The 23,108-nt window shown below is 45.7% G+C and overlaps 1 protein-coding gene across 2 annotated transcripts in view; it reads right to left on the bottom strand.

The window, feature by feature from the left end:
• NTRK3 (neurotrophic receptor tyrosine kinase 3) overlaps positions 1-23,108 on the bottom strand; it is a 398,764-nt gene that overhangs the window by 52,666 nt on the left and 322,990 nt on the right. For both annotated transcript variants that reach the window (XM_043554722.1, XM_043554724.1), the window contains 2 exons: positions 17,309-17,481; positions 13,976-14,219 (listed from right to left, as the gene is read on the bottom strand). In XM_043554722.1, the coding sequence (XP_043410657.1) occupies positions 13,976-14,219; positions 17,309-17,481 (417 nt within the window). The remainder of the gene's footprint in view (positions 1-13,975; positions 14,220-17,308; positions 17,482-23,108) is intronic.

Raw genomic sequence — 23,108 nt, 5'->3', positions numbered from 1 at the left:
TTAAGATCAGCAAAAAATGGCTGAAAACAAGAATATATGCCCAGGTCATCTGTAAGAGCCTGAGTGGTTTCCAGGCCTTCATAGCTCAATTGTACCCTGATTGATGCAAATGAAGAAAGAATATGTCTTTCAGAAGGGGGACTGGCCGGTCATAGAGACCTGGGAAGGGAATGACACGGAATTGGATGGTGGCAGTGTTCATCCCTTCCTGGCTTCTGTCAGGGGAGAGACGTGGACTTCGGCAGAAGACTTGGAGTACTTCTGAACTTCCTGGAAGGTCTCTGTTATCAAATGGATATGGGTATATCAGTCTCCCTTAGCTGGACGCTTCTAATAGTTTGATGCATCTGACTTTCTTGCTTTGACTTCTTCTTTAAGCAACCTTCTCAATATGATCAGTCTTCCCACACAGACTGGCTTATTGGGAGTGAATGCTTTGATCATATAGCCTTTGAATAATCTGGCCCCCTGTGTGCATTAATAAGTTGTCCTTCGGGTGCTAACTGAAGTCTCATGGGCGTTTTAATTATTGTGAGACATCCCCTCAGGCTTCTTCACTGATAAGCAGATGTTTGGGCCTTTGGTGGGGAATCAGATCCCAATATATCTACCCAGAGTCCCCACATAATGATTATTGGTGTATGGCAAGTGGGGACTTACAAGGAACCATTTAAAATGGATTAAATGCTTAGGCCATTATTCCTTACCCATTACAAACATTTGACATGGGATTATATATTTTTTAATTAAGCACTTTCTTCAAGCATTCTCATAAAAACAGAATAGGTTCCTTTGCTTTCTAGGAAACTACAGGCCATGCAGATGCCCAAATAACTCAAGGGCATGAACAAATAAATAAATACAAAGACCAGGAAGCTGGGGGTTTCCCCAATGGGTAAGAAAAAGATCAACTTCAAGAACAAACTGGGCCACAAATCAAAGGTCAATCCTGGCTGTAGAGGTGAAAGAGCACGACTCAACAAAGAAACGGTAGCCAAGGTTGTCATGGTGATTGGCAGAGTGGGACACATGGCATGCTGACCACCCTTGCCAATCAACTTGAGGACATTGATGAACTTGACTCATTTTTTCCAGAGTGTACATGATCGTTTTCTTAGCGGACTATACTGGTGGTCATGGTGGTTAAGGGTGGTGATGACAGGGGTCATAAAACCAACAGTACCCAGGCCAACAGTTCAACACTCTTGTATATCCATCATCTCATGTTATGCACAATAACGTGCAGTGACCATCATGCTGCATATGACAAGAGAGAGAAAGGAGGGAGGCCTAGTTAAACCAGCCTTTTATATATATCTATAGTTATTGCCTATATACGTCTATCTAATATCTACATCTATATCTTACCTATATCTCTCTATACAGATATTGTTTGTATCCCCAAGGCTCTAGTGCTCCTGACCCCAAAATCTTCCTTTGGGGCAACAAGGGATGGCACACATTTAGGATGCCTGGAGAATGAGCTCTGATTCTGAAGACCTTCATCTACCATAGAATTCATGGTGTATATTTAGCAGAAGTTAGCTCCTAATTGGAGCCACCAATGCTACAATGGGAAGCTCTATCTTTGAACAAGGAGATGCTTTCTCTTTCCTCCTGGGCTTCCGACAGACCAACTCAGTGTCTACACCAGTCCCAGAGGAATAAGTGGTTTTGCTTTGTATTTGCCCGAGTTGTCTCGAGGCTCTTTTCCCTTCCAATTTTAGTACCCAGCACCCAAACCCACGATAGGAAATACCTTGCCTTGTAATTTAAAATTATTTAAAATTTCTTATATATAATTTCTACCTTATTCACTTACATAGAATAATAATTACCATCTATTGAGTGCCTAACAGGTATCAGGCAATTTGCATACATTATCTTATTTAATCTGCACCAAAGAAGAAATTGTTTCCCCCTCCCCACCCCCCTCTTTCTCTATCTATTTATCTCTCTGTTTCAGATGAGGATCTAAGGCTTAGAGAATTTATGAAATTTTCCTAAGGTCACATAGCTCATAAGCAGAAGCTCAGAATTCAAAGGAATATCTATCTACTTGACTCCAGAATTAATGGGTGTTCTGCCCACTTTCTCTCAGGTCTTCTCTCACCCCTACCTCAACTTTGTCCTGTGGGATTAGCTAGGCTAAACCTGAAAACAAAACCAACTAGGACTAAAACTCACGTTCAAAATTTTGAATTTCAGATGCTGTACTGACCCGGTCCTCTGTCTCTTCTTCCTCCTCCCACCCAAGCTTCTCTCCCCCTCCAGTTTAGATAGAGCACCCCCTCCAGTTTAGATAGAGCACAAAGTCTTGGGTTTTGAGGACTAGGAGACAAACAATTCCCTACAGGAGGAAGTCAAGGGAACACACTGTTCTCTTTACATGCAAATATCTTAATTACAGCTGGTAAAGAAGATATTTGTATGGAAATTTATGTATCTTTATATGTTCTGTATTCAGTTTGCCTCAGAAAAAAAGAAAGGTCTTTTACACTTTGGTAACCCAAACAGGGCCTGTTCAGATACACAGAGGTGTCAGTTGACAGAGGTTCTGCTATCCTGTCCTCCATGTGAGCAGAGAAGAATGAAATGAGACCACATCTGATTCAGGAGCCTCTTGACCCTGCCTCTGTTTCTGGTTTCTTCAGGATGAACTCCAGTGTAAACGTGTCTCAAGTTCTCAGGATTTTCTGATGAGTCATCTCCCTGTCTTTTTTTTTTCTCCCAGTATCTGTCCCTGTGGAGGTAAGGCTGACTATGACAGAATCCATCCCATACCTTGCATCACCATTATGGACAGAGGATAACAACCAGATTTCAAAATTACAGGGAGATGAGACCAAGTCTAAAAGAGACCACTGGGAACTGCTCTCAGAAAAAGGACATTATTTTTTGGCAGGGCAAGGGAAGGAGATACGTATATTCCACTGAGTCCTCACCAGTCAAGATACACCCAATGAATAAAATACAACCAATAATCTATGAAGAGGCTATACTGGTTTCAATGAGCTTCTTAGCATTGTACTGGTGTTGTAATGTCTGTTTTATAATATAAACCATGTTTATTTCTACTGAAAACATAAGATGAAACAGACTTACCTTACAGCAGCTAGACGTAATTGAGGATGTCCTACTTCTAAAGGGTATTACAAATTAGAAAGAAAAAGATAAATCTCTCACTGATAATGGCTTTCCTTCACCACATCTGGAAAGAATAAGGGGGCACCTGTAGAATCCCAGGAGATGCACCACAATAGAGTGAGTAAACCATCTGTCCGGGGTGGTTTTGATGCTATTCAGCTTGGGGCCACAGGGGTGAAACAAATGACATTTAAGGCTCCTTCCAGCTTCATGTTTCTTTAAAATGGAATGATTTGGCATTTGTTCATCTGTTTCTAACACTCTAGGGATACAAACAGGGTAGGTGGCCTGTGCATTTGTGTAACATCCATCCTGACCCTCGATTTTACTGTTATTCTTTTTTCAAGGTGATGATGAAAACTGCAAGAGACTCTGGGTACCCAGGCCTTGGCCTTCAGTTGACCTTCCAGGCCCCACTGATTCCGATGGCTTCTCTTCCATACTCCACTGCTACTACCAGAGCACGAGGCCTCATTGCTTCTTGCTTGGACTATTGCCACAGATGGCACTATGCCTTGGTGGTCCTGGTTCCCTGCAGCCCACCCTCCACGCCACTGCCCGATGACCTGTCCCCACATGCAGCCTCATTTACACTAAAACAGATGATGCAACTTTCCACGACAGTCCACTGGCACCCACACCAGAACAGCTGGACTTCCAAGGCCTGCCGCAGTGGCCCCGTCCTTCCTTTACAAACATTTCCTTCCACGCGTCTGCACTTTCGGCCCGCTGAGTGACACACTGTTCTAGGTCACCCTCCTGGTGTGGCAGCCTCCAAGCTACCTCCATGTCTTTGCTCATGCTAACTCCCCCCCCACCCCCCGACGGGAGTGCCCTCCTAAAATTCAGCCCACTGACCACCCATCAACCCCTTAAGATCCACATCATCCCTCTGATTAAATGGGCCTTTGAAATTGGTAATGGTAACCCCTTTGTATGAGTTTTCCTCCCTCTGGCCTGTTGGGGAGTTACAAATTTTCATCTTGTTTTATATTCCCTGCAAAAAATTTAATTTCCTTGGGAACACAGACTGCATTCTATTCATCCTTGCACATAGTCAGGGAATTGAATTGAATTCTGTTCCCAACATGTGGACTTTCTCAATGGCTAGAGGATTTGGCACGAGGGGAAATGAACCAGCATGGACAAAGTTCAGCAGACGTACAAAGTGGATTCTTCATCATAAGGCCTAAGGCTCTCACACTGACTTTGCTGTTGAGAAATCTCGGGGTCTTCAAAATATCGCCAACCCTTTCTAAGGCTCTTCCATAAAATGGAGGCTAATAATCCCTGGCAGCTTACTTCTTCCCTGCAAGTTCTCAGAAGACCTTCTTCCTTTCCAGGCAGAACAGTAAGAGGCTGGTGTGCAAGCACAAACCCCCACAATCAGCATGTGTAAAATGAGCATTTCTCTTTCAGCTGGTTTGAGTGCGAGGGTTTACATGGTCAACTGATGAGCCGCAGAAAGGCAGGAAAATCAGGTGATATTCAAAGCCAGCTATTCATTCACTGATTCCCTGCTGCTACCAGTCTTGTTCTCATCATCACTATTACGTGTGGCTGGAACACATAGATCTGCCCTAAATCTTAACTGGGGATCCCAGTGCTTAGCCCTGCAGGGCATGGAAGTCCCTCCACAAAGTACTGCAAGAGCTCCATGACTGAGTGTAGGTAAGAGATAGAAGAATGCCATGGCCCCATGTTCTTCTACTTCAACTAAAGCACTTTTCTATCTCTCTCTCTCCCCCTATCTACCTTCTCTCTGTCTCTCTGTCTCTCTATCTTATAAGGGTCCATCTGAAGAAAAGATTTACTGCTATAAAAAATGTGTTGGAAAACTATGCAACGAATCCAACCTTGTAAGTTGAGAAGCAAGAGTACTGACCTAAAGTCAGTATCACCAAAGTAAGTGAGGGGCTGAACCAGAACCCAGCCCTTTAAGCCCTATCCAGGAAAAGGATCAGTGAAGGCATCAATGCATCTAAAGATGAAACGGAAGAATACCCACCAAAGTCCAAACCATGAGTTCCCATGAGGTGACAGAAAACAATGCTATTGATGTGGCCAGTCCCCTGTGAAGAGGTGAGAAACCTCAAGACAATGACAAAGACAGACAGGAAGTACCTACATTGCATATGATAAATTCAGGTCAATGGCCAGAAACATATTTATCCCATGTCTGTGGTCACAGCAGGGACTAAATCTTCCTGCCTTCTAGTCACCACATTAGTCATGGGACCCCATAAGCAAAGATGGAAGAACACTCCCCAGCACTAGCATTCCTAAACCCCTGTGGGGAGATGCCCAAAATAACTTCTTCACTTTGTTGCTGGAGTCCCATCAATTGTACCTCAACTTCCTGGTCATCATGTCCTCTCCAAATCATCTTCATACCAGATTGCTGGAGTGTTCCATGCCTCAAAACACCAGGCCCCACCCTATATTCACTTCTGAATTTTGTGGAATGCTCTCATTGCAGGTAGATGTCCACAGCACTACCACTGTGTTGGAATAGGAATAACACAGTCTAGGAAAGTTGAAGGTTTGGAAGTGCTGAGATGGACAAAAGAATCCAAGTAATTCCCATCACTGATAAAACATCAAGAAAGTCTTTCCAACAATTCTTATGCCCATCAGGCTGATTTTTGTCCAATTACCTTAAATATCCCAAAGAGCTGAAGAAGAGGAAGAAAAGAAAGCAAATTTCAATCACTAAACTAGATCCAGGTATTATGGGGAGAAGCTATTTCAAGGCTGGAGGTTGTTCCCTTGTTTTATCAGGAAGGGGAAAAGGTGGCTGTGATATTGAACAGCTGTGGTCCAGGGCAAAGCAATAACAGAGAGTGCTTAAGAGGACGTCAGCTTTATTCTTGTATCTTCAGCCCTGTCTCCCTTCTTTTCTAAAGAAACCAAGCCTCGGGCTCAGTTATCATTACCACTAGAACTTAGTCCCATAGAAAGTAAAACCTAAAAGAGACCATAAAACCAGGATCCAAACCCCAGAACTTACAGATGAAAGTAAAGCCTCTAACTGGACGTAGAGCTGTCATTGAGACCAAGATATCCTAAATAGCAGTCCTGTCCCTCAACGAACTTGGATTCCAAAATGTCTGATATTTTTTGTATAATTACTGTGCAAATCCATTGGCTTTAATCAAGGAAACAAGGTCATAATACCTATAATCAGCATACATCTATCCTCCACACCTTCCTCCGTGTTCATTCCTTCTGTAGCTTTGTGCAGCTTAATGGGACTTAGCATTAAAGTTGTATTCAGAATTCACTCAAGATGTGTATAACATGGCACCATGTCTACAGCAGATGTTCTGGCCAACTAAAGCTCTGAGCATGCCCAGATGTCTGCTTATAACCATGTCTCTCTGCTAGAATGGGGCACCCTCTCCCAAGGCAAAAGAAAAGAACATACACATAGTTTAGGGGCTGTGAACATGAGGAGTCCCAAGCCTTCCCTTAGCCTCCTAATCTAAGCTAGTGAACTCTAGTCCTATCAGCATGCTCTCTAAAGACAGTGACCAATGATTGCACAGTTGCAAAAGATTCCTGTAAGAGTCTGGAATTACAAGTTGCTCATAAAGTTGAGTTCCTCAAGAACTTCTTATAGCCCACCTACCCCTCTTCCAGAACACAGGGAACTCTGGAGTTCTGGGGCCTCTGAAAGGTGAATTAAGGATTGCCCTGGGGCAAAGAGATCCAAAGAAGACAGTCTACAATAGGTAGTGGATCCCTTCACCTCCACTTCAACCAAAAAGTCCTACTGGTTTAAGGAACAATGTGGCTAAGTGCAGTGCAGTATTCTGGAGTGGGTCCTTGGACATTAAAAAGGATATTAGTGGGAAAATTGATAAAACTCAAAGTTTAGTTTCATTAACAATTTGCATCGATGTTAATTTTTTTAGTTTTAACAAATGTTGGCCATGTATCATGGACAACAGGAGGAAAAACTGGGTGAAGTACATATGGGAACTCTCTTTATGATCTTTGCAACTTTTCTGTCAATCTAAAATTACTCCAAATAAAAATATATCTATAAAAAAAGGAAATGGGGGGCACCTGGGTGGCTCAGTTGGTTGAGCGTCTGACTTTGGCTCAGGTCATGATCTCACAGTTCGTGAGTTCAAGCCCCATGTTGGGCTCTGTTCTGATGGCTCAGAGCCTGGAGCTTGCTTCAGATTCTGTGTCTCCCTCTCTCCACCCCTTCCCCACTCATGCTCTGTCTCTCTCTCTCTGTCTCTCAAAGATGAATAAATGTTAAAAACGTTAAAAAAATAATTAAAAAAAAAAGAAATGGCACCATCACTTTCCTTAGGAATGGAATATAGACTCCCCCTCTCCCTGCCCCAGCAGAGTTCTCCTCCAGATAAATAGGAATATGGGTAACAAATTATTAGGATATTCAACAAACAGCAAGGGAACAATCAGACCCCGTAACTGGGCTCTGGCCACTGGGCCGCCTGGATGCGATGCTCATCTTCTGATAGAATCAATTTTCCTACCATGGTGCCTGGGCCTACTAAGGAAAACCTAATGGCCGAAAGCCCAGAGACAAGTCTGCCTGAACCCTCTCCAAAATGGGTCTGCGTCCCTCAAGGAGCAGTATTCCCAGCTACTAATCCTCTTCCAGGCAGTTAAGCAGGTGTCAGGACACAGTATTCTTGGCCTTGGAGGAAAGATCTTAAGACTCAGGGCAGTTGGCAGCCACTTGCCTAGGTGGGGATGAACAGAGTTGTGAAAAGACCCATCCTTTTAGCGCTGTTTCAGATTTCCAACTAGGGGGACACCTACTGGAGTAACAACTGGAATGCTCTCCAGCCTGCATCCCACCCCTTGGGAGGAATAACTTCTCTGATTGGTGGGGGCCAGCATGCAGGCCACATCCTTTCCCCCTTCTGATGGGCATCTGTCTATCTACAGAGAACAGAAATGAGCCACAAGAGTTCTGCCCTAGTAGAGCAAAGCCTGAAATATTCCCAGGCTGCCATGATTGGACAGAAAGTCTAGACTGGGAATTCAGTACGAGGAAGCTCATTGTTGTTGCCCAGCGAGGCCACCATCTGCAACTATTTTATCATGATACAAGTGCACATTATAATCTCCATCTGTCTGGATTCTGTGTCTCAAAGGGCTCAGAACTCAGCATCTGAGCAGGGAAGAGGTGTGCCAGATACTGGGTGAGCCTCCCAAAACCCCAACAAAGAGCAAGGGGTATTGATGTCTCTATGTAATCCTGCAAGTCAGCTGGCTTAAATCACCATCACTAGTTTTTAAGGGTAAAAGTAAATTACAAGTTCTTTCACAGCTCTGGCTCCTCCTCCACACACTTCCAGCTATTTGGCTTCCATCTAAGGGCCTCTCTCCACGTAATACAAAAAATGAATTAATTAGTCAACAAAACTTTGAGAATGTATTTTCTTTTCAATTCACTTGGACTCCCTTTGATTTAGAACATTCCCCCTTTCCCCACCTAGTCAACTGAAAGTGTTTTCTTGTTGGTATGCCTTTTTTTTTTGCTTTCCAGGGGCAATGAATGGAAGCACCAAGATGGCAGGTGGGGCCAAGCTCCCCCATTGTTTACAAATGTCACGTGACACCCAGACTTTGCAAGCAGAGGATAAAAGAGGCACTGCAGGATAATCTCTCCATCTTCAGGATGGCAATAGCAGTAGAAAGTAAGTCTATCTTATCTTAACCTTCCTGATACATCATCAGACATGGAATGAGATGCCATTAGAATGGAATGTTGGAAGAGAAAGGAGTTTTGCTTCACCCATAACGTGGCAGAGATTGCCAGCTGCTCACTACCACACATTTTCTTCTCTTCTACCTGAGAACACAGTTACACTCCATTTCTCAGCCTCCCTTAAAAACAGTGAGACCATGCATGTGACTGGGTTCTTGCCGTAAGAGACAGGTCCCTTTTCCAGATCAGACCCATTAACCACATGCATTCTTTCATGTCCATTTCCCCCTTCCAGCTGTGGAATGGGGATGGATGCCTACGGTGACCAAGGACACCACACAAAGAAGAGGGTAGAGCTCCAGCAGCCTGAACAACTGCACAAAGGAGGGCTACTTCTCCAACAAGTTCACCTGCTCATACTGGTATATGACCTACAAATAGGCTTCTATTTGTGTGGGAACCAATATATATACATTTGCATCTATTCGCTATAGCAGGTGGCCTAGCTTAACGAATACACTTGGGTAAGCCTTATTCAAAATGCCCATTTTGGGATTAGGAAGACATTGTATTTTAGCTCCAATAATAGTAACACTAATTAATATTTATTTAGCATTTATTATCTCAAGAGCTTTATATTCATTAAGTCTTAATCCTTACAGTAAATGCATATGATATGGACTAGTAGCCCCATTTTACAGTTGGGGACGCTGAAAGGTTAAATACCTTGCCCAAGGTTATCCAGCCTGGAATTATAGGAGCTGGGATGCAAACCAGGTAATGTGGGCCAAGAGCCTATACTTTTCATCACTGGCCATGGGGGCACCATGGCATCCATGAAATCAAATATTCTACCAGTCAAATCAGTTTATTCTAGATTATTCCCACATCCAAATGGGTACTGTTGACATCCTCCCAGGGGTTCCCAGGCACCCTGATCTGGAATCGCCAACTCAGAACCCAGTGCCTTGTTATCAAATGCCAGACATGCCTTCTGTCCCCCTTATGTGTCTCTGCCGACATTTTGGCATACTTCCCCTCATATCTCCTGGACACTTGGCTCCACCCCCTACCAAGACTCAACTCTGACTTGGGGTCATCCTTGACTCTGACCTTGGATTTTGTTCCCAGGTACTTATTCCACATGCTTAGATAATGGATTCCCTACAACATCTGCAAAGACTAAACTCTCCTAGATGGGCATCTGTTTGCCAGTCAGACTACTCTTGGTCTGGCCTAATCTACTTTTTGCCTAACTCTGAAGCCCCATTCTGACTTCATCCATTCATTCCTATTTTTATTGGGCATCTATAAGTGCTAGGCACTGCACTAGGCACAAAGGACAGCCAGGTGAACAGGAAGGCACTCTCCTGGTCCTCTGGGTAAGGAGGATCAGAGCACTGGGCCCTCGGATCCTGTTTTTCCCATATTTCAGCATATCGCCTCCCCCCCAAAATAAAAATATCTGCAAACATTTCTATTCTGGAATCCCAGATTCCTCCTCTTCGGGACTCTCAAAACTTTCTTTAATTCCAGATTCGACCGCTGACTCCTTACTGTTGTCTGATGTCCTGAGAAAGGTATGATGGCACCAAAACCCCACCCCTGTCCAAGCCAGTTTAAAAGACATCTCAGAAGTGTAGAGTGAGTGATCCACAGGAGGGAAAGGTATCTGTCACTGGGCAGAGTCTTAAGAAGACAGAACAAATGGTCCTGGCACTCTGGTGCAGACATGTGTGTTTTCTCTTTCTAAATATGTAATAGGAAATCAGGCAGCTCACCTTTGTAAACCGTTTGCGTATCACTCATACATGAGCCAGATGGTGCTTCTTGTTTTAAGAAATTAAAAAGTTTTAAAAAGAATGTAAGGAGGAACTTGTCTCCATCTCTCTTTGTTCTTGTGTACACATCATGGAATCTGCGCTGGGCAGACGAACACTTGTATATGTGAGTGTGCACCTGTGTATACACACACACACACACACACACACACACACACACACACACACACAAGCTCGAATCATCTGCATTTAACTGAATTAGGCACAAGAAACCAGCAAACTCCTAGGCTCAACAGATTTCCGTAACCTACAGTAGCAGAGAGGTGCCAATTTGTCCTGGATGTCGGCTTGCTGAGAGAATCCTTCAGTGTTCTTGCTATATAATAAATCACTGCATTCCCCCCAGAGTCTCAGCTGGTATACCAAACAAAAAGAAATGTTTTGTAAATCACCTGAACATGGACTTCACTCTCAGATTATGAGGACCATATAAACACTAACCAGAGGAACAGGCAAGTACTGATGATCCAGTATTTCTATCAAAGTTGAAACCCTGGGAAGGACATTTTCCAGAGGTGGTCAACTTAAAGACCTTATTCCTCTGGGGCAGCTGCATGATCCCAGTTTATTTTCCAGTGGTCAGGAGGCCCTCCTGTCTGACCTGACAATTACATCTGGAAACCAGATTACCCCTGTGGCTCTCCTGCCTTGGGTATGAAGGGGGACTAAGGAAGATAATATAAGCTATGGTTTATCCATTAAGTAGTGTATTCCAGGCTCTTTACACAAATTAACTTGCTTAACACCAAAATAACTCTGCAAGAGACTATGTTTGTCCTCATTTTTAAAATAAGAAAATTAAAGAGAGTTTAGGGGAAGTGTGTTGGGGTCCCATGGCTGCTAATGGTGGCATTAGGTAACATTAGGTCCCAATGCAGAATACCTTTGTCACCCTCGTATCTTCCAACATGGATAACAAGACTTCAAAGTTCATTACTGATGTGACCTCTGGGAAATCTACTTCTGCCTTTTGTTTTACAGAAAGTGAGGGCGGGGGAGCTGTGCATAGGTTAGGACATCGTGAGCAACTGAACATGAAGATACGATACAGGCTGCTCTCGGAATATGGAGAGTATAATATCTACCACCATCAGTGGGATGCGCAGTTTTCCCGCGGTGCACTGTTTTTACTACCATAACTCTCTTTTTTATTTCATACTCCTTGGGACCAAAGACATACATTTTCAAGCCAGCTGGCCTCAGCTTATGCCTGGCTTAGAACTCCTGAAAAAAGCAATTCCAGATACCTGGAGAGTGGACGTTTTCCACCTCACTCTCCCTTCCTCAAATTCCAATCAGCCCTGGCGCCCACAGGAAGGAGATGGATCTGCCCCTTGTTGCTCTCCCAGGAGTAAAGAGCATCAGTTCTTAGTTGTTAAAGCAAGAGGAAAGCCGTGTCATTTGGTGACTGATAGAGGTGATTTTTTTTTCTTTACTCTTCTGAATCAGAATCAAGAAATAGTAAGTGCACTCCTTGAAGTGAGCTTGAAAGCTGAGTCTGCACACATTCTGGTCAGATATTATTTCCCAAGACCATGGTAAAGCCAGCTGAGAACAGATTGGCATAATCACACATCTGCCTCACACAGAAAAACGATGATCCTTCCCTTGCTTTTATCAACACCAACATAAATCCGAGCTCAGCCAGACAGGCCAGCAAACCCCATTACACAGAACGCAAAGCAATTAAATGGTGCCAACTCCAGCCAGACTCAAGAAATCTATGGCTCATGGCCCTTAGTAATGATACCAATGTCTCTCTTGGAAATGAGTGAAAAAATTAGTCTAGATGCTAAAGAAAGTCTCCGCTTTGGTATTTCCTGGCAGGTCTGCCCTGGCCATCCATCTGTGGCTACTGCTACGTTATACTCCCTTCTCCATATCTGGGGATGTTGGATAGGGCAGGTGGCTCAAGATATGGCCCAGCTTGCTCAGATATACTACCTTCCCAGAAGCCCTTTGGTCTTCTTTGCCTCATATTCTCTCCTGATGGTATATCATCTGCCATCCTTTGGTTGTACCATGAACAAATCACTTCTAACCACAAAGGGCATTTCTTAAATATTTCATTTTTCTTCAGGCCCTGGCTAAAATGAAGTGTCTCGAGTGATCAGTTTTAATGTCTTGGGCAATGTTGTTTAGGCAAAGCCACCAGGAGCATCCAGATAGAACTGATCTGTATATGCCACCCCCAAACTCCCCACCTCCTCGTCCATCATGCCTAGGCTGACAGGACAATCATATCTGAGCTCTTCCACTCATAATATGATCGTTCATTCCCTACATTGATTCCCCACAATGGCTGCCATGCCTCTTGACCTCCAGAAGTTTGTCCCACCCTTCTCTTATGCCACCTATCCAAACTCTTCACCCATTCGATGTCCCTGAAGTAAAATTTACGTATCTCATGAGGCATGTGCCTTCCGATCGTTTTTCAGAAATTACCCGATCTCTGCATCTCAGGCTGCACCCATGTTTCCCTCTTTCAGGGTCAATGACACTCATGCCCACTTGTCCTTTCCCTGGCAATAAAAACACTGTCAAAACCACTCAAATCCATTAGAAGGGGATTTCCAAAGACTAAGGGAGAAAATAATTCTGGGAGAAAAATAAGACACCTATTAACGTATAGAAGTAAAATTGAACGTGATATCTCCTCTCACAATCAGAAAGCTTTTGTTAAAGCCAACCTGCATCTCTCTCAAAAGTTGGCAACAATAACATGCTTTCTTGCTTCCTCTTTCCTAAATCATTGGGGTGATCGTGCTCAGCACCTCATTAACGATTTTTGCTACTTTACTTTGGGTTCTGACTTCTCATTAAGATCTGCCTTTGAAGGCAAGATAAGCCTACCCAGTCACCAGATAATTTCAGAGAATAAAATGTGTTGTGGGTAAGGCTGGATCAGGGACTGAGGTGGAAGATGTTAAAATGTAGTACCAAGTTGAGCTTGAATATGTGTGCATTTGGGCATACACATATACGTATGGGTCCGTTTGCATGAAGAATGAGTATTGATGCAAGTAAGAACACGATGCATATGTCATTGCAACGGAAGAATATATTTGAGCTAAATGTCCAAAGGGAAGGGAGGCGTGAGCTATCGAGAGAATAATACACAGGTATGTCAAGAAGCAGAAGTGGCCAAAGGATGACCATTGCGTGTATGTCTGGGCACGGGTGCGCATGTGTGTTCTCTCGAGTGACAGGGTTAATGGACAATGACAAAGACATGTGAGCGAGGTGCTAGTTCTGCTGCTGAGTCCTGCAGCTGGAAAAGCCACCTTACCCTGTAGTAATCGGTGCTGTAGACATCTCTGGACATGCCGAAGTCCCCGATCTTCACCAGCAGATTGGCTCCAACCAGGCAATTCCTGGTGGCCAGGTCCCGGTGCACAAAGTGCTGGGAGGCCAGGTACACCATGCCTGAGGCAATCTGACTGGCGATGTGGAGCATTTGGGAGAGACCCAGCTCGCCTTTCGCCTGGCGTGGCTGCCCGTCCACAAGGATCATAGCATCTGGCCCATGGGCCCTGTGAAGGGTGGGAGAGAAGACAGGGGACAGGAGAATTCAGGAGATCAAGGGGAGTAGTCTTCTGGATGCCGTGATCTCTGGAATACGCCACAGACATGGATAAAATCTCTCCTAGCCTACTTATTGCCTAGTCTTATCTACCCAATATTACATCATGTGAGTGTGGATATGAGTACAACCAGGTTCCCAGCTAAGATGATGCAGACATACTCTAATGGGTCAGGAAATACATCTACTCTTTTAAACATCTTAACGCTATTCAGGAGTTTCCTGGGTTCTAGATATCTACTACAGAATCGTTAAAAAAAAAAAAAACAAAACAAAACAACAATAGCTAACTCTTACAGAGCCCTTACTGTTCCAAGCACTGCTTTAAGGACCCTACATCTATTAATTTACTTAATCCTCCCACTCCAATTTTGAGATAAAGAAACTGAGGCACAAAATGATCAGATCACCTGGCCAAAGTCACAGTAGTGCTGCAGTGGCCTTATGGGTAATCAGGAGGCGGACTGAAACCAGGCGGCGTGTGGCTCTGGAGAGCTTTAAACTTCAGGGAGCATCATCCAGAGGGCCAACTGAACAGAATCCTGGGCTTCTCCCCCTATGATTCTGATTGGCTAGGTGGAGCTTGAGTATTTGCATTTCCCACAAGTTCACGGTGCTGATGCTGCCAGTGGGCAGTCCACACTGTTGATTAGCAGGGGTCTTGAGTCCACATTCCTACCCTGACCACCATGCTGCCTAGGACTGGGTAACTTTTGTTGGTGGCAGAGCCGGTTGGAGAGACCCTATGACCCTGAAGCCAAGGCCTCTGAAGACTCGGTTGCCCCTCCATCCCAAATTAAGGCCCGGATTTGTTATCCTAATGCCTTGCCTTGTCATATCGGTCACTTTCAGTATTCACTCTTTTTTCCAGAAAGCCCAATGAGCCGTAACCATACCCAGAGCCCTTATTTATGAAGTTGTGGACCAAGGAGCCCTGGTATACAGAGAGGCCTCAGCCTGTTTTACTGCTTCTCCAATTTCCACTGAAAGGAGTCATTAAATATGAACACATTCATTTTACTGTCTCCTGTGGGATCTGCCTACTTCACCCCTCCAAAAGAGAGCTACGGCATCAGCTCACAAAGAAGGGGCATCAGCCAGCAAGCCTGCAATCTTGTCTACCAGGAGAGGACACTGCAGCCTGCCCCTAAGAGCCACCAACTGCCTTCTAGCCTCTTTTTCTCCCTCCTCCCTTATATTGGGAATGACAGTGGCACACAGAGGCACCAGGAGCTCTCTGTAGCCCTGTGTGTGGCACATGGGGCTAAAGGCACCGCTGAATCTGTGGTGAGGGCTCGGTGGAAAATGGAGCATGTCCCTCTGACCATTCCAGGGGGTGCGAGCACAGCCTAAAGATCCTCAATATCGAGCAACAGCACTGCCTGTGTTAGTGACTGGTTCACAGTTCTGATAAAATGGTAATTGTAATAATTTAATAGTAGCTCTCACAGACTGAAAACCCAGCTACATGGAAAACTCATCCAAGTAGTATACAAATATAATCATTCAGTACTCATAACAGCAAACATCTGAAGCAGTTATTAACAGTCTTGTTTCCTAGGAAAGAGAATTAAGGTTTAAGAACTTGCTCTACGTTACATGGGTAAGATGTGACAAATTCAGGATGCGAACCCGGGTCTGTCTTATGATAAGGGCTGAGATCTCCAAGAGAGGAATAAATTTCGCTGTAAAAATCCAAGTTCAGGAGGTTCCAAACACCCTACAGATACTTTCCACTCCTCGGGGGCCATTTTTTGGAAATCCAGCTCATAAGAAAAGTTCATTATCTGCTACGGGCCCTTTCCATTCCCCCTTAAAACCACAGCGCCCAAGGAATGTCTCACTTCAAGGACATGCTCATCAGTTTTTGGTGAGTAGCCACAGTGTTCTATGACTTACATTCGAATTCTGAAAATGTCACTATGGGCCATGGCATTCAATGGAGTTCAAAGGTGGCTAAGACTACACCCTAAGTGTCTAGGGCCTGGTTGTTCAAACCTGCTTCCTGGGACCCTGAATTCCACAGATCCTCACACATGGCTGCCCCCTCCACATCTGGGCACTACTTGGAAGTGGCAGATGTAGGAAGCTGAAGAGTGTTAACTCTGCTCTAGTGGTGAGAAGCTGTCCTCCCTGGGGAAGATAGAGTCTGCCCCCCACCAGAACTTCCAACCCCTGCAACCCCATCCAGAACTCCTGGCTGGGGTTCCATTCTCTTACCAGTTCCCTCAAGAGGACCTCAAAATCCAGATGATCTAGATCCAGGTTTGGGGAAACCCTCTTACCACAAATCCGATCTTTCTAGAATAGTGCCATCCCATTGAACTTTTTGTTCATAAAAATATCATATACTACACTGTCTAACATGGTAGCCACTGGCCACATGTGACTACTGAGTACTTGAAATGTGGCTAGTGCGACCAAGGAAATGAATTTTTGAATTCTATTTAAGTAGTGTAAATTTAAATTCAAATATCCATATGTAGCCAAGGTACTGGATAGCACGGTTATAAATTTATCCAAGAAAAATCTGCTGTTCTTTTTCAACCATCATGGCCTCCTGATGAGCTTGTAACCTTGGGTCTTCTTATTCATCATGAAAAAAGTCTCCACCACAAAGTTTCCCAGGAGGGGTGTAATTAGCTCTACTTTGCGGCACTAAGAAATGTAAGGCACAAAGTGAGAAAGCTATTCAGAGAATCAGGAGAAAGGGCGGTTCTAGAGTCTCTAAGCTGAGAGTTAGAGGCTGGTAGGGGCTCCCTCCTCAGACTCATTCCAGAGCCTTCTCTTGTGGCCAGTCTACTTTGTGATCAGGAAGAAAATACTCCCTTGTCACGGCCCCCTCAATGTTACCCACCAGAAATCAGTGACGAAGGTCTGAAGTTTGCTCCTCAGGAGATGGTATGGAAGATTGAACAGCTACACCTCATTTCTAATCCCCAGACTTAAGTGGGGGTAACTTCTGACTCCAGGTGAAGTACAGGGGTTTAGCAGAGCTGGGTGGGGGGACTAGGGGTGGGGACCGCAGTCCTTGCTTACCTGAGGAACTTGTTGAGGTCTCCGTGCTTCATGTACTCAAAGACCATGATGAGCGGGTCACCGTCGCCACACACACCATAGAATTTGACAATGTGCTCGTGCTGCAGGTTGGTGAGCAACTCAGCCTCCCTCTGGAAATCCTTCCGGGCAGCCAGGGTGGGATCCTTCAGGGCCTGGAAACAATGCACGACATGCTTTTCAGCAACCGGAGGACCAGGGCCTGTCTGTTCCCCTCATGGGAATAAACGTGCCCATAATAAAGACTGCGGGTTCACAACAAATCATGTCATCTCTCATGAAACAGAAACCAACTTTCTGACCCTGTCTCCCATCCACCGGCCAGTGATTTCAATTCATGTTCATCTCAGAGCCTTACACTCCCCCCAAGGTTGGTGTGAACGGCAGAGGGAGGGAGCTGTGGAGGTGGAAAATCTGACAAAGGTCTCTTCCCCTAAGGCTTCCTTCAAGAAATGGTCCCACAGCTAAAAGAAACAGTGGGAAAACCACTGCCCCATTGCTTGAACTCTACAAATTAGCCTTTGCCCAGAGCCTACCAGAAATCAGGCAGGCAACATAATAAAGTCTCCTTGTTCTTTCTACTTCTTGAGTTTAGATGGTGAAGGAGTACGTATTTGCAGAGAAACATGAATGTGTTGGCTTCTAGAAGGCGCCTGTGTCCTCCTAGTAGGAAGGTGAAGGTGGCACTGGAGAGTGAGTGGGGCTGCAGCTATGGGGAAGGCAGTGAACAGGAAGCAGCCTCCGGGTCCACTCAGGACCAGAATGGGGTGAAGTCCCTCCAAGTCCCAGAGCGGGATGGGGAGGTGGGCATCCAGTGGCCACTAAAATGCCACGATGTAGCCCCTGTGGGGAGGGAGAACCCAGGAAGAGCGGGAGGCATCAGACCTGCCCCAGGGCCCAGGAAGATAAATGGGCAAGCAATGGCCAGGAGGGGTGTCAGGTAGGAGTGTGGTGGCTCCAGCACAAGAAGGGCACCGTGAGATTGATGTGGAAGACGCTGAGCACATCGAGGGATCGTGGACAGGGCACTGCCACGGGGATGCAGCCATGTTAGGCCAGAGGAGCATGACCAATGAAGGAGAGGGCCCCTTCCTGCAGGAGACACGGCCTGGGCAGGTGTGCGCACACATTTCTTTGGGCTTCCTCAACTTCCCCACAAGCTCAGAAGGCAAATGGGGCCAAACAACACCCACTTCCTTCAGCCAACACGGTTTAGTAACCTCATGGGACACAACATGAGGCAATGAGGCGGGGGAGGGTGAAGTATGCACACTATGTTCAGATTAGTGAAATCCAGACTGGCATGAGATGGGTTTGCATTTCTCTGCCAAGCATGTGGCCTTTTTGGTGATTTAGGCAGACTGCGCTCCCCCGTAGACCATGGTACCACCAAAAGCCCCCCCACCCCCTCCCCCGCGGCCCCAGCGAGGTCTTTCTCCGGCCACCGCAATGCCCGTTAACTGAAATCCACAGGGCTGCCTCGGCTGACAGCGCTGTGGGAACATGAATATGCAAGCCTCATATCTAGGGGGCCCATCAGACCTCATCAGTCATTAGCACACATTACTGATGATGGACTCGGCACCAGAAGGGCCCTAAACATCACCAGCTTCCACCTGCTCCTTTCTAGAGTTGGGAGAAACTGAGGCCCAGCCCTGTCTGGGAGTCAGTCCACATTCACACGTCTGAGATGACAGAGGCGTACAGTTAAACAGGACCTCAGCCCCTCTCGACCCCCAGAGTTCAGTGGCAGTGCCTCTAGCCGCGGTCTCTCAGCCAGAGGTCAAATCCACTCCAACTTCAACCAATACCACCTTTCATTCTTTTCAAAATTCGGAGCTTTCACCAAAAACGTGTTTGAGTAAACGATTCTACTATTGACAGAAATGTTGGAATTGACCCAGTGTAGCTTTCCCACGTGACAGGTCAGGAAACTGAGGTCTAGAATGGGGAAGTGACTCGCCAAAGACCATGCCAAGAAGCCATAGCTTGAATCTGGAGCCCAGGATGCTTTCCTGTGCAGCGCACCTGCTGGATTAACTTACCAGATGAATCGGTCACTAGGTATGTCCCCAAGGGAACAGTGGGCACAGAGGTTAAACAGTGTGAAAGGGCAGAGGAGAAGGCCAGGAAAGGCGAGAATGTGGCCTGATGGCAGAGGGAGGAGGCCCCACAAGGATGCTGAGCTGGTGGTGCAGACTCAGACCGGAAGGAAGGTGGGCGGTCCAGCCCATCGCTGACTTTGCCGCCTCTGATCTCATGTGCGCTCCTCTTCTGCTCTGGCTGCCTTCTCAGGGAAGCTACCCAGTAATGAAGGAGTAGGCTGCTGTGTGCCCACGTCCAGCAGTAACAATGGCATTTACAAAGCCTTCTTGCTATGGGTGGAAGAAGGCAGGGTCATGGTGAGACAGGGTCCTCTTGGTGACCCAGCTCCTGAGCTGCATGGGCTGGGCCATGGGCAGAGGATGACTGCCGGTGATTTATTTATTTTCATGAAGGATAAGAGGGGGGAGAAAAAGAGGAACCCAGCATGGGTGGGATAGAGGACTACAAAGATTTATGTGAATGCTGGATTTACGAGAAGGAAAAGTAGATCAAATTTGGGGCCAGCCAAATGGCCTCTCTCCATCTCTGTAAATCATTCTCTTGCACCGTCTGGACACCAATGGCAGTCACGGGATATTTCCGTTCTCAGCTCTCAAGCAATGCCAGCCAGCATCCCCAAGCCTGGCACCCTACACTGCCAGGAGGACAGAGGCTCCTCATTTGGGAGACGGGGCACAAAGCAACCGCTGTCTCCTAGTCTCACCACAGCCTTTCTCTGCTGCCAGTTCCCTCTCTGCCTTCACACTGGGATTTCCGGTTCCTGGTTCCAACCTGAAGCTCCTATGTAACTGGCAAAAAGTAGGGTTTGGTATCTGGGGTCCAGGGATGCACATGGCCCCAACCCCTAGGGATAGATGCATCTGGGACAGAGATGACAGGAGGAGACTAACGAGGAGGAAAACCAGCTCAGAGACTCTCCTGCACTGTTCGGGGGCATCCACACACCCAACCCCTTCCTCGGGGCTGGGAAACCTCAAAGTGGATCACCAGTCAGTGGCACCGGTGAGCGCCGGGGGCAGAACTGGTGCTCATCACGGCTGCCAACCATTATTGCAGGGAGTTGGGTCTCACCGACGGGTCTCTGAAGCCGAGGCGGCTCCTACCTAGGTCCTTTGAGCAGTATCCATAGAACAAAGAGATCTGGAATTTGCCCCCTAACTTGTCTCCTTTCTTGTCCCCCCAAATTTGAGGACAACACACTTTCTGATCTTCCTCTCTAAGTGTGCCATCTCTCACGTTCCCCCCCCCCCCAACCAGGCCTGGGTCCCACTGGGGCCCCTTGGTCACATGGAAGGGAAGCCATCCTGACGGCAAGAACACTCGAACTTCTCAGTAGCTCCCGACTCTGTCAAGGTCATTTAACATCCTCCTCTTGTCCAGCCTCAGGGCTGCCGCCTTCCAGTTTCCTTTTCTCTTGCAGGGGGGGTGGCGGTGGCGTGGAGGGATAGTTCAAAGTGTTTGGTTTCATATTGCATTCGCACACCGAAACCCATTTAATATGTGCGGGGATGCACGCATTTCTAAACGTCCAAACTTTTAATATTCAAACACGCAACACGTCAATTAACACTTTTTAAGTATAAAAATCATGGGGTGCCTGGGTGGCTCAGTAGGTTGGGCATCCGACTTCAGCTCAGGTCATGATCTCGCGGTTCGTGAGTTCTAGCCCTGTGTCGGGCTCGGCGCTGACAGCTCAGAGCCTGGAGCCTGTTTCAGATTCTGTGTCTCCCTCTCTCTCTGCCCCTCCCCTGTTCATGCTCTGTCTCTCTCTGTCTCAAAAATAAATAAATGTTAAAAAAAATAATAATTAAGTATAAAAATCATCTTTCTCTTAGTCTGAAAATCTGCAGTCACTTCTTGCTGACACTCTCAAACGATTTTATGAGAGAGGAAGATGGGTAGTTATTACAGACATGGATGCCCTTCTCTCATCTGTCTTCTTAGCTTAAAACTGGCCATTGGCTTCCTGCTGTTCTCAGGATAAAATCCAAACCCCTTAAGACAGTTGATAGGCTCCAAACGTCAGGTCTCCCCATCTCTCTCTGCCTCATTTCCTCCCATACCCTCTTCCCCTTTATTCATTACACTTCAGTCTCATTGGTCTTTCTGTCCTTTGTACCCACCAAACTTTTACCTGCTTCAGGCCCTTTGCACATGCTGTTCTTTTGGCCAGAAAAACTCTCCACCAAGTTATATCCAGCCAAATTCACTGGTACTGTCCATCACCCTCTGAGGAACATCCTGACTGGCATCTATTATGCCCTGAATACTCACTGCTAATTGGATACTCAGACAGATACTTCTGTCCCAGAGGGGAGCTTGCCAAGGGTCAGCTCTGATTGTTTCCCAAAATCATTTATGATCCATCTGTTAATGTCATTGCTTAATGTAATGAAACGTCATAGAAAGCAATGAAATATGAGTACAAAATGTTGGCTGTTTTTATGGAGCCTGAGATGAAGACTTTAGAGAAACCTACTAAAGGTCGGTGTTTAGAAAGTGTTAAGAATAAGAGGAAAACCTATGTTTTTAAGAAATTGGGAAAACAGTAAAAATCTGAGATTCTGCACTTAAAAATGTTTTAAGTGCCTATTCCAGTGCAAACTAACTGAAACTGGAAATCATGATTGCCCCAAACAAAAACAAAACAACTCTCCAAACTAAAGGGAACTCAAGAGCTGGCATTCAGACAAACTGGAAGAAAGAGATTATTGGATCCAAATGATTAAAACCGTCAATAACCACAACATGAATTTCCTGCAGATAAAATTAATTTCATAGGAATAGGCTGATAGCGATGTTAAAACAAGTAAATGCTCAAAGAGAGTGAAGAAATAATTATTTCAAAAAAAAAAAAAAACAAAACCAAGAAGGTATGCCACCAAAAGAGGGAGAAATAAAATTCAGATAACAACAAAACCGTGAACCAATTAGGTATCTCGGAAGTCGATTATGTGGTTCATTGAAGTTAAAACAAAAGCCTCCACAGACAGGACAAGCGCTACACTAGATTAAACCACAAGAATTCATGACTTGGAGCAATGGGGAGACTCCCCCGGGACAGAGCATGGAGAGACACGGGGAACCAGGAAAAGCAGTGACGAGGGGCTCATCCCCTCATCTGGGAAGGAGAAGGCCTGCCTGGATCTGAGGTGGCCCCACCATTGATTCACTGCGGGTCCTTAGGCGAACTGCTTGACCTCTCTCTGTGTGCCTCAGTGTCCACTTCTGTGAAATGGGGATAGCGGCGATGCTTAATGCTTCTGGAGGCCGTGAGAACAAACCTTCACCCACAGACATTACTAAGAGCAGGGCCCAGCATATCGTGAGCACCATAATCAGCATTCTCTGTGAGATGCTGCTGTCATCACTCTGCACATGCCCTCCTCTTCTTCCGGAAACTTCCCTTCCGGGCTCTACTGTGCTAGAATTCAGAGATGTGAGCTACAGAGGCCTGTGCGTCCCCTCTCCTCTTTCATCCCCAGGGTCTCATTCAGTGCCAGGCACATAGTAAGTGTTCAATAAATATTTATGGCATGAATAAATGGGGCATATTTTTAGGAATACGATCAATTTTTGAAAGAAAAGTCTTTTATAGCACACTGAATTATTACAAAACTAATACCAGTGTTTCCTCGATGTAAAGAAAAAATTAAATATTGCCAACACCCCCAGA

This window comes from Prionailurus bengalensis, chromosome B3 (assembly GCF_016509475.1).
Source record: "Prionailurus bengalensis isolate Pbe53 chromosome B3, Fcat_Pben_1.1_paternal_pri, whole genome shotgun sequence".
NCBI classification, from domain to species: domain Eukaryota; kingdom Metazoa; phylum Chordata; class Mammalia; order Carnivora; family Felidae; genus Prionailurus; species Prionailurus bengalensis.
Note: the sequence above shows the minus strand (reverse complement) of the source record. Positions and strands in the feature narration are given on the sequence as shown.